The 12,563-nt window shown below is 36.4% G+C and overlaps 1 protein-coding gene across 2 annotated transcripts in view; it reads right to left on the reverse strand.

Moving 5' to 3' along the window:
- Positions 1 to 12,563, reverse strand: part of LOC131592328 (neuron navigator 3) — a 248,044-nt gene that overhangs the window by 43,861 nt on the left and 191,620 nt on the right. For both annotated transcript variants that reach the window (XM_058863752.1, XM_058863751.1), the window contains exons 17-20: positions 6,773 to 6,814; positions 4,302 to 4,462; positions 2,514 to 2,702; positions 44 to 96 (exon numbers count right to left, since the gene is read on the reverse strand). In XM_058863752.1, coding sequence (XP_058719735.1) covers positions 44 to 96; positions 2,514 to 2,702; positions 4,302 to 4,462; positions 6,773 to 6,814 — 445 coding nt within the window. The remainder of the gene's footprint in view (positions 1 to 43; positions 97 to 2,513; positions 2,703 to 4,301; positions 4,463 to 6,772; positions 6,815 to 12,563) is intronic.

Here is a 12,563-nt window from a genome sequence, read left to right on the forward strand (position 1 = left end):
AACAGACGCAGGCAAAACTTTTTTCTAAAATATCAATACTCACCGTAGAGTAGAGAGAGGATGTGCTGGAGACAAGTGATAATGAGGACCCATGTACTTTAAGAAAAGAAAAATAACATGAAATATTGATAAAAACATAAAACTCCCCCCATGTAGCTCAATAAGTAAAGAAATTTTTAAAATGAGAACCAATTTTCCACAAAGAGCTATTATGAGCTATCAGCATAGAATAGCTATTAATAGATTTCCCTGCATTTAGAAAGACAGTCCTGTGCAGAAAAATCATTTTCCTGTATATGGGGCAGGTGAGTGAACCAACAAAATTTTTTATTATTACCAGAAAACCAAGCATCACTTTTGTTGCTTTGACAAGAAATCACTTGATAAATACACTCTTCAGAGAAACCAGAAATTGAGCTGTTTATACAGCTATAACCTACCTGTCCTGTAGCTGTCCTAAGCTGAGGAAATGATTTTAGTAAGAGACTATGCTTTGGAAACCAGTTCATAGTCCATGGGGCGAGCTCCCAAGCTTCCCTCAGCAATGCTGACCTGCATAGTTATTGTCCATGGGAAGTGGTAACTGTGAGAGGTAGTGCCATATTTCCCCTGATCCTCAGTGGAGTCAGCCTCAAGAGCATTGGCTGAATGTCTTTCATTGGCTGCACTTTAAGAAATGGGGCTCCTGGCCTACCTGGAAATGGCAAATGAAGACTAAAACTGTAAAAAAAATTGCCCCTTTCTGATGACTCTCCTGTGGAAGGCTATACCCAAAGATAATTTCAAAGAAGACAACTTATTTAATTTCCTCTTTTTATTTTTGTTTCACAAGAAAGTTTTTTGATATTCATAATTTGCCAGGGTTTGATAAAAAAAATATTTTGCTTTAATAGCTACCTGTATGCAAAAAAAAGACACTACAAGAATACTTGGATTAGCCAAATGGACTTTGAATTTGGCTTTGTATTTATAGAAATGTGGTACACTGACCATTGAAATGGAGTGGCTTCCAAAGTATGTTTGGTTTTCAGTCTCTGGTTTAAATGTTTCAGCTAAACTGCCATCTGCATTCATACCCAGTGGCTCTATGCATTACCTCACTTGTTTCACTTTAACCTTCCTCAGAGCTCTTATCTTAAAATACATTTGACCTTCTAACAGCATCATTTCGTGGTAATCTCTAATGACTGTAAACTGCTGAAAACTGTTTATTACTGCTGCATTGACTTTCATTTACTCAGGTTGATCACGGTTATCTACTCCAGCTGGATATGAAACATAACCAATGAAAAAGCTTTCATCAAACCCACTGGTGACCCATTACTGAAATTCTACATTTAACACCTCTTTTTCTATGCATAAATTGCTTTGTTTTCTCTATTACTCTTCCAGTGTTTCTTTTGATAATTCTGTTACTCAGCAAAGGGTCTGTAGTCAGCTCTGTCCGTGAATTATGTGATATTCTTCTGTGCAGTCAGCCATCCTCTCTGTGCTGACAACTCACAGCTTGAGTTGTCCTGCACCCTACTGCTAGTATTACATACCCAGATGTCTGCCTGATATAACATCTAAAATACAGTAAAAGGAATCAAAAAATAGAAGTATTATTTGTCTGTTGTTTTATCTAGGTCTTTTTTCTCTCCGTTTATCTCATAACTATGACCTTTGGGGTTAAGGCAAGACTTTTTTTATTTGCCTACTACAAAGATAATTTACATTTTCATCACTGAGCAGTAAACAAGATGAATGTTACAGAATTAATCCCATGAAGTTGTCTTTTTTTGTTTAATTAAAGGGTGTAAGGACTTTGCACTCTGCAAATAAATCAGATTTCTGCAATTCTGCAAATAATCAGATTTACCAGAAATGCTAGTCAGAAGAAAATGCTACAGTGCATTTAATTAGGAGCAGTCAGGTTCTCTGTGGATGAAAGAGAGTAAAACCCAAAACCAAACCAAAAAATATTCACCAAGTTCCAGATGTTGCAGATAGCATTAAAAAAACCAGACAGTAATAATCTGCATAAAGTAGGGAAGTCAGTTTAAATTACAGAACTTATATACAGAAATTCACATGGTATTTGCTGTAGGAGGCTATAGGAAAGTGGGGAGACTGAATGACTACAAAAGAAAGGAGATGCTAAGTAGCAGTGGTGTTTGGGGAAAAAAATAAGCACAAAAGTAGGACTAAGAAAGCAGAGAAACACAGTAGTCAAGCTATGTTCAGACATTTTGGATTTAGAGGAAAAAAGAATAATTTTCCAAGAATGGCTTCCTTTTCTTCAAAATTTCTGATAAAAGATTTGTACATACATGAGATACATACAGCATTGCATATTACTGGCTGAAAGGAATACATTCCATGTTTTAGGACAAGGAAGGCTTTTGAGTCCAACTCAACAGGATTAATAAAACCTTCACAAAATCATTTAAGTTTCTATGGTGCAGGGTGCAGAGAAGTATTTTAAAATTTTTATGCTTTGGACATCTGTTTGCCAATATAAGTAGTCTTACCTTCTTCCATGCTGTCCCTGAATGAACCTGAATGACTGATTGCTCGTGGTCTCTCTTCTAAGGACGTAGCACTGCCACACAGTTGGGAGTCATCATAGAGATCAAAAGAAGTGTCTTGAGCAGGGATGCTGTTTGAACGCATCATGCTGGGTCCAGGAAGGTTAAACTGTGACAGGTTGGTTGGACTCACTGGAATAAAAAGCTTTATTAATGAAGCACATTTCCATTAAGTAAATTTTGGTTCTGCACAAAATTGTAATGTAGAACTAGCACGGTTAGGTGGACTTCATGCTGTTGAGAAAATGGAGGGCTTTTATTCCTACGTTTAAAGCTGCAACAAAAAGGTGGAGTAGATGGCCTCAAAGGAGCTGGAGCTGGATGACATTAACCCTGTAAAACAGCCCTAACAGCTCTTCTAATTAATCACTATCTGTATTTTAATGTTATATACCTGTATTACTGCCTGCTGTTAAGACCAAAGTTTATCTGCATATGCAAGACATTTATCCTTTGATTTTCAGGAGCACCTACCACTATATTAGGTTAAAAATTCGTGCAGAGGTCTCAGCTGAACCTCATCCTAATAAACAGGTGTAGTCAGATATGGTTGAAGTAAAGAACAGTGTTGATGAACCTACTTTAAGCTTTTGCAAAGTTCTTTTGCCAGTAGGAAGGAAGGCCTGGCAATGGTTCCTCTGGACCACACAATCTCAATGCCTAGAAGGAAAAGCTGTCTAGCCAAATTCAGCCTCAGTGTTTGGACTTTTATTTTACATCATCCAAGATGTTCCTAAGTTATAAACTACCAGAACAGCTGTGTTGTGAGAGCAACTTATTCCACAGGGCTATGAAAACTGAAAAAAAAAGCAAAGAACAACGAAAAAAGAAATTTTAAACCCCATTATCTTATTGCTGTCTATTTTGAGTTCACAAGAACTATGAACAAAAAGATCATTGTAAACAGAAAATTATATAGTGAAAAAAAACACTGTTACAAAGAGCTGTGTATGTTTGATCAAATTTCTTTTGAGTGATTGTAACCTATAGATGCCATAAGCTCTGACAGAGTGATAGAAGTATTAATGCTTCAAAGCATGCTACTAATTCCTCAGTAAGGGCCTAAACCATAAAAAGCTAATCTTGAACCTAGTTATGTGTCAAGTGCAGTGAAGATAAGTGGATTTTATTCCGAATTAAAGAGAGAAATAAAATAATAAGAAAAAAAAATAAACTTGTGTTGGATTAATTTGAAACAAGATTCAGAAGAACCAAATCTAAACCTTGGTTCATAATCAAATAAAGTTGCTATGTGACTCACATCCCAAAATACTATATTGCATTCCAGGTTAGAATCTGGATTGGGCCCAGTGCAGTCATAGCCAGGTCCAGCTACTGAAACACATTTAAAAGGTCTACCTCAAAGCAAACCTATATGTAGGAAAAATCGAATGTTTAGTTTCTGACATTCACTAAAATCGCTGGAAAGAATCCTACTGACTATGAAACCTAAAAGATGAATAGCTTTGAACTAGAAACTAATTTCCAGTTCTCCCTTAAAATTTATCTCCTTGGTCAAGTCATGAAGAATCTGTGTTTTTTTTCCTTTGTGCAAAATAGGTGGTATCCTGGTTCACTTCATTAACAATACCATGAGTTTCCCCTTACTAATGAGGTAGAACAGTATGGGGATGAAGACGTTAAAAATAAACCACCTAGTCCAGCACACTAAGAAATATTTACAGTTGAATTTTATGGTTCTCTTACAGAGGGGGAGAAACAAGCATTTACCCAGGTTGGAAAAGTGATATTTTCCAGTTGCAGATGAAGACATAGCTGAAGGAGAAACAAGCGGGGACTGACTGCCAGTGTCTTGCAGGCCTCCAGTTGAATGGGAGCGTAGCCATTCCTTGCCTTCCTCCTGACTTGTCTGCCGGGATGATGGTGTATATCTGAAAAATCACAGCTCACATGCTCAAGACAATGACAAGGTGATGTCTTGGAAAGAAACAGCTGTCACATAAATACCCGTCACCAGTTAGAACAAATCCCTAGGAAAGCATCAAGTCTAGTCAAGTGATTATCACCAGAGATTTTAACTAGGTACAATTTACCATTGGGTTACAATAGAAAACATACAGGACTTGAGCCCCCCTTACTCTTCATCCCCTCCCCCAAACAGCATTCCCTTCTTTTGAAGAGACAGGATGATCAACCATAGCAGACAGACAACTGAGCTGACAGAAAAGGACTTCAAAGCTATAGGAAGTGTACAGGTTGAAGCTGTATGGTTAGGATGGGGAATGCACAGAATAGAAGCCAAGGAATGTTAGTAGCCACTTGAAAAATGACATCTGTCACATATCATGTGGGCAACTGATTAGATGACAGGAGTGAAACAGATCAACAACTCTGAAAAAGGAGTTAGCATTGACAATGACAGCTACTCATGGTCATATGCATGTGGTCTTCCGCTCTGAATGCTACCTGATATTGTGTGCTGCCCCAAACTGAGGGGAGGGAAAGGGACAGGAAAAATAAACAATTAGCAGAAACAAGTTTTCTGGAAGGAAGAAGTTTGGCAATCAATTCATCAACTGATTTCTATGGTAACCAATAAAACAAGTGCACTGTGATGTGGGCTAAGATGGAGAACTGGTAACACACTGGTCCAGCCTTGGCTGAGCTGGAAGAAGGGAAATTCTGGCAGTGATTTAACATTAAAATGTGCAGACAGTGTGGGTCTTAATCAAGAGATTGTTTTCAGCAATGTCTGAAATAGTTTGCTTCATTCAGACAATATCCTGCTGAGAAATGAACACCTTCTTCACTACTGTCATGAGCCATCAGTGTTCCCCAAAACAGCAGAGCAGAAAGGGCTTTTGATATTCTGGCTTCAGGCTTGCAAGGCACAAGTGTTTCTGCTTAGAGAGAAGATTAAATGAACATGTAAGTTCTTGTGTTGGGCTTGGGGTTTTGTACAATATTTTACAGCAGTAAGTCATCTTGTCCTTATTAAATATTTACTTCTTTTCTCCTTTCAAAAAGACAGCTATGATCCTTGCCTATAAATGTGGTAGAGCACAGAATTACTGAGTGGTTATCAGATTGGGAAAATGGAAAAATGAGAATTCAGGATCTGAGTTTTGGACTGGGATATCTGTACATTAAGTCAAACTGATTTTTTTTTTTTTCTGGGCTAACTGATCAATCTTATATGCCTGCAAGCAGTTTTCCCACAGTAATTCACTTTCAGCTTTCAGCCACCATAACAGATGTATGTACATCCACAAACCTCAACCATCCCATTGTATGGGTCCCCATTATACTTTTAATGTCTTCCACCTTTTCCATTCTCTCCAAATCCAAAGTGATTGTTTTGTGATGATAGGAAATTTGACTGAATTCTTATTAAGGAACAGCTAGTGTAGGCCAGAAAGTGCATTGTAGTGACAATAGCTTAGCACTAGCTTAAAATTTCAGAAATATTTATTCATAACTCATGAGATTTAATGGTGTAATTTCAGTTATGGAAAGCTGCAGAGTTCTGTGTACATGCACATATATCTTTTTTTGCCAAATATTTTTACTGGATTGGCAAGATGGGCTTCTATGCCTGGTAAGACCAGTCAAGTTACCTAATGATCTGGTCTTATAACCATGGAGGAGAGAAGAGAGTGGAAAAGTTCTGATTTCTGTGATGAAGACAGAATTTAGTGAAGAGTTAGTAGTGAAGTTGGACTCTGTGTACTGCTGGATAAGGACCAAGAAAACTGCAGGGAGCAGCACACATTTTATATTTACAATCCTTGGATAGTAAAATTAGTATTTTCTAGCCCTACCCTTTAATAGCTCTCCAGTTCAAATTGCATGATTGTTTGCATGAGTTCAAGTCAGATCCACCTCTAAAATCTTGTTTTTCTCCATAATATTTTCAATAATTAGTCCTATTGAATTGCATAAATATCTTGTTCTGTCTCTTTAAGCTCTCCAGGATTCAATGCCTTTTAAGATTCATTGCATAAGGAAATGACCCCTAATAGAATTTATTTCCATGGTATATCTTGAAAGAAGATTTATTCTTTAGGCAGACGTGGAAAGAAAAAGTCTATTGTTAAAGTTTACATTTTCTGGTTTGAATTTAAATTCCAAGAACTATTGTAAACAGGATCAACAGAAAGAGAAAGAAAAATAAAGGCAGTGTAGAAAAGGTTACAGGAAAATAGAGAAGCAGCAGTCATGCTCAAAAAATATATATATACCTTAATCCCTTTTTGGGTAGTGTATTTCTGTCAAGCTGCATGCTGTTAAAACAAAAAAAATCCCTAAGGACATACAGTAAACAGGACTGTTCAGAATTACAAATTTTAAAGCTCTAGGTTTGTGTGCATAACAGAAGGTCATTTAATGCTTTTTAATATAACTTTTCACGATAAATCCTTTACTCATTGGAAGGAACAATAGGACATGGACTGCTGCACATTCATTTTTCATCTAGACATGCTCTGGGCTGGGTCAATAGTAATTTGGAGTCTGTCCAAGTCAGAAAGAAGTGCTTCTTTGCCATTTCTAACCTTTCTACAGCTTGGCTCTGAAATCTGTATGAGAATCATATGGTCACAGTACGAATCTTTATTTTTCACAGTTGTCTATGATAAGGCAATAGATTTCCAAAAGAAATGAAGGTTGTGGCACCTGCTAAGAGGCAGCACGGCCTTGCCAGAAGCCAAATGACAGCTCTGCATGTATAAATATGTTCTGAAGATTCAGACTCTTGGCTTTCTGTTGTTGAGGGGCTCCCACAGTAAGGCAATGGTGGGGACAATGAAAAGCGGCACCAGAGTGATGTTGTTCCATTTTCCTGCACGCACAGCGTCAGAGTGGCTGATTACCCAAAATATATGGATGGAGTTTTCCTCATTTAAACCACATCACTAGAAGGGCACCTACTAGCCCCCCTTCCAAGTGTCATTTGATCATTTCATCATAGTCTTGGTAAATTGGTCTCTGGTTGGTGTGGGTTGAACTAGTTATCATCAAGTAAGTATTGCAAAGTTTTCTCCCTTTGGAACATAGCTTAGTGTCACCATATGGATTAAACAGCAAAGTGGCTTTTGAAAGCTTCTGTATTACATATCATAATCACACCTCTGAGAACAGCAGGACCCTTAGGACCCTTCCTACCCAAGAAATACCCTTATTAAAGGTGTTTCCTATTGTGCTGGAGGTGATGGGAGTCCTACTGACATGTATCCCTGATCCAAGTAGATAAAGGCAGTGAAAACACTGTTGGCATGGACAATCTACTATCAACAAGACTGTCTACTATCATGAGCAATCTACTATCAGGGCTTAGGCAAATGGCCACAAACTACTCTTACCATCAGGAAATTTTACAGACAATTTTACTAGTTTAATAAAGGGCCTTGTTCTGCATTTGGAGAAAGCAAATGGCAGGAGAAAATCAGCAGTATTTCAGCACAGGCCCAGTTATCATGGTCCATGTAAGAGTAGTCCCATGTCAGACAGAGGACTGTATTTTCAGCATTTTGCTCCCACCATAATTAACAGGACCAAGAACAGCTGGCAAAAAGACAACATAAATCTGAATGAGTGACTCCCTATTATTTTTCTTCATGGAGAAAAATGGGGCCTTGATATTCCTTTATTTATCATTATGTACCTCTAAATTTCAAGAATACAGATGATCGTACCACCAGTTTCTTATGCAAACACTTAAAAGTACAAGTAACAACGTAATTTCTAATATTACTTTAATTTGAAGATCTAAATATTTCAAAGTAATCCATAGCACATTATCTAAAAATAAAGGACTCACTGCTCCTTTAAACCAATCCACAAGGCAAAAGGTATGCCAGTCGTATATAAGAGTGACCATAGGATTTTCCAAGAATCTTTTGAATTCAGTTGATCAGATGAAATAGGGATGAATAGCCTCAACATAAACATGGAGTTATTGCAGCTGCATTAAAGTGAGTGTAGCAAATGCTCATTGTGTGTTTCTAACATAATAAAGCTTACAAAGATGCTCCTAGATTTCAGATAATTGTATGAAACCATTAAGCATGGTCTCATTTAACTGTTACTTCAGACCAATAACTGTCCTTATCTTTTCAATATCTGAAATTATTCATCCACCAAAAGCTGGGTTCATTGCTTCCACAGAAACTGGGTTTTTGGTAAATAGAATTGAATTTACCTCCCATCTCTAAAGTTGATAATGATAATAAAGGCAGTCCTTTCCTGAAAGAAGCAATGCATACATGGACAAAAACCAATATAAAGTGAGGATGAGAATATCATAGTATTCCTGATACTTTCCTTCACCATGTAAATTGGGAAAAAGCAATCTTGCAGAAAGATGAATGAAGACGTAGGCTGAAGTTATCTAGCCCACTGTATCTCATTCTCTTCCGTTTATTTTACACTGCTGAAACTGACTGCAAATTCTATGAGGGAAATTACAGGAAGCCTTACATTCCTCATTTTCCTACCTGCCATTGGTGATGAGGTTATCTTGGGAAAGGGCCATAATAGCATATCCTTGAGCTATATCTAACTCTTCCAGAGTTGTTAGGTAATAAAAAAAATTATTGCAAGCTAAGAAACAACTAGAGAACTCTATGACAGGCTGGACCAAGCTGATATGGGTCTTAAAATTAGTTTCTGCAAATGGCTAGGCATATAAGAAAAAGTGATACATGATGCACTGTTTCACACCTTAAAACCATAACTATCAATTACGATTATTAAAGATAATTGAAAGTCTTGAAGGGCTTAAGTGAATTTCAATGCACTTTCATAGCACTCAAACCTAAACATTCTTTTAAAACAAACCAGAGAAAGCCAGTCATGTTCCACTCTGCTAATCTTAAAATGCAGCTATTACTGCTGATCAGACCACTGTTTATTTCTGTATTTCTGTGTTTTTATGCTTTCCTTGCTGTGTCCTTCAGATCAAGCAGAAGAAAATAAATTTGCAATACCCAACAGCAACTAAGGGTTTGAAAGAACTACTGGTTATGTGTCCACCTGGAAAATTTTACAACTAAAGCAGTAATATTTTCTATTAACCCCAGAAGATGTTTTTATTTTAGATCAAAAGTATCTGCATGATTATTTTAATCCCTCTAAATTGTTGTAAGGTAAAATACAAGTCTATATAGGGAGCTACACTTCTATGACAGTAGAATTAGACTTTTCTAAATATTGCTAGTACAAAACCAGCAAAAGGCCTGAGAGTGATACAAAATCTGCCTTCCTTCTGAAAAAGAAAATATTTTGCTTGCTGCTACAGAGTCTATTTTCTGGTTACAATGCAATAGAATCTCATTGAATGATGCAGAATTTGGCTGGAGTAAACTTCGACACTTCAGGAGTTGTCAGGCACCTCTGTGCTGGTGCTGTACCATCACTCACTGGGTAACCTGAAAACTGTGGGCAACATCAGATCATCCCTGGAGGGATAGCCGGACAAATATAACAGAGACTTTGCAACTTTGCTGTCTCAACGAAAGGCGACTCTTTTTTTGGAGGCAGTCAAGGGCTACTTTTCTTCACAGAAAATGTAGATGTGCCCTGAGATCTTGTTCTTGTTTTCTGTGTGCTTTCCAGCTGGTCTTTACTAAAACTTGATGTCCCAAAGTCTCATCTTAAAGCCTTAATGTGAAAAAGTATAAAGGGATAGCTACTTTCTAAGACTTTTATGCAATATTTTCATTTTCAAAATGCTTTTTCCCAGCAATAGCACTACAACTCTGTACACACATTCTGCAAAATAGCCTCACTGTCTTCCATTTTCTATCTATGCAAATATATCCTGCCCTATTATATCCCTTCAGACTAATAAGCTCTTGATCACTCATCTTCAGTAACTCCTTACCAACTATTCAAGCGTCTTTATTTTCTCCATTTGCTTATGAGGGTGTTATTAGGAATAGTACTTAAAGCTTTGGTAAATTCAGGATTTCTATTGCATTTACTGTTTTTCCTCTATTCAGAGAGCATGTTTTCCTGCAAATGAATTAAATTAGTCTTTATTATTTAAAAGGCTGTTCATGATTAATCCCATGTTATCTGTTACTTAACCTATTTTGTTTAATATCTTCTGTATTTTTCCAGGCAAATTGGCCTTCCTGTAATCCCCTTGCTCTCCATCCCAGCTCTCCTCTTCACTCCTTCCTCAGCACAGACCCTTTGAAAACTCTTCTCCAGTTCTAATGACTGCAGGATTTTCAGGCTGTGTCTTAAGCAGGGAAATGAAAAATTAATCAGGACCAGAAAACCAAAGATACCTTTAACCATTTCATCTCCTCTTACTATGCTTGCCATTACTGATATTTATCCATCAAACTACAGCTAACATTTCAATGAAAGAAGTACATATTTTTTTTATATCATCTATCATTAGCTCTCTCCTTGCTTTCAGTTTTTCATGCAGTTTCTCTGCATGGACTTTATGTTGCTTACTAGTTGTACCTCACTGTGCTCTTTGGTCTTTCTATATAGAGACTTGGTCTCTATGTTATATTAGTATATCTGATTATAAGGACTGCTGATTCAGTCTTTTTCAATCTCTAGGGTGACTGAAGAAAAAGAAAAAAAACTCACTGGAGATATTTTTTTATGCTATGCCATCCTATAATTTGTATAGCCAAAGGCATTTCAGATCTAATCTGAGTTTACAAAGAAAAAAAGACATAATCTACTGCCAAATATATCTGTCTCCAATGTTGCAAATCAATGCTTTTGTGGTGAAAAAATACTTTGCTACATGTGAGTTTTAATGTATAAAAGAGTTTAGAAACTCAGCACTCGTATCAGACCTTTCAGAAAAATAAAACTGCAAAAACCCTGTTGGGGCTATAATTCAAGAAATGACACCATTTACTCTAGGTGCATATATTTGTTTTGAGGCGAGATCAACATGAACAATGGCTCTCTTTGGACTCAATCATAATATCCCCATATGGACAAATCTGAAACTTAAAAATATTGCCAACAGCAAAGTATTTGGAACCACTGAAAGTAAGTCACTGAACAAATACATAAAGTATTAGCAGTGGTGGTTGCTCAGGAACTTATGCCAAGCCATTAATATTTGAAATGTGATGTTTAAGATCCTGAGTATAAATATAATTTTTGGCATAAATTCATACTCCTCCATATCGTTCTACTGACCTCACCATCCATATATGTGGTAGTGAAGGATTTTGTAAGCTTAGTATTAATAATTGACCTTTTAAGAAATATTGTCACATTCAGTTCATAGTACACAAATTCAAATGTCTTTTAGGCAGAGTGCAAACTACAAATTGCTCATGTATCAGTGTATTTATAAGTACCATATTTTTAACAATACTAGGTATTGTTAGCCTAAGTTATATTGGTACAGATACATGTTTTATAATTATGAAAGTAATATAATTTAATATATTCATATATAATAGTAATATAATTTGTATTGTGTTTGTATTAGTAAGAGATGTGATTTTTAGCTGTTACAGTAATAGTTGTGAGTGTAACATAAGAAAATGAAATCTATGAAAAGTTTTCATCTAGATTTCTCAAAGCTTTCATTATGCGTTTTTTTTAAATGCTTGTCCACTGAAAGTGAATTCCTTCTACGCAAAGGATGGGTATTGAAAAATCTCTGAGTTTATATAAAGGGTAAAAAAATCTTGACATTGTATGTTAAAGGTCTTCTTTCCTTAAAATGTTTGTATTGTTAAACAACTAATTAAGTTTAAAATACTTTTGACTGATTCAGTAAAATTTTCTTTTTTGAATCAAAGGCTAATGAAATGTTTAATATTGATCTTACAGTCCCCATGTGAAATAAGAGTTTCGCTGTCAAATCCTGAAAATTTTCATGGGAAGCAGAAGTCACTTAGTGCCTAGCAGAGATTATTTTTTTCTCTCCTGCAAAAGTCAAACAAATGTTTCATAAAAAACAAAAGAGAAGAAAAAAATCTTGGTTCACCTGTGCCATGCTGGTTGCACCTTTTATAATGCAACTTAAATGGTAAAACA

The sequence above is a fragment of the Poecile atricapillus genome, chromosome W, assembly GCF_030490865.1.
Source record: "Poecile atricapillus isolate bPoeAtr1 chromosome W, bPoeAtr1.hap1, whole genome shotgun sequence".
In the NCBI taxonomy this organism is placed as follows: domain Eukaryota; kingdom Metazoa; phylum Chordata; class Aves; order Passeriformes; family Paridae; genus Poecile; species Poecile atricapillus.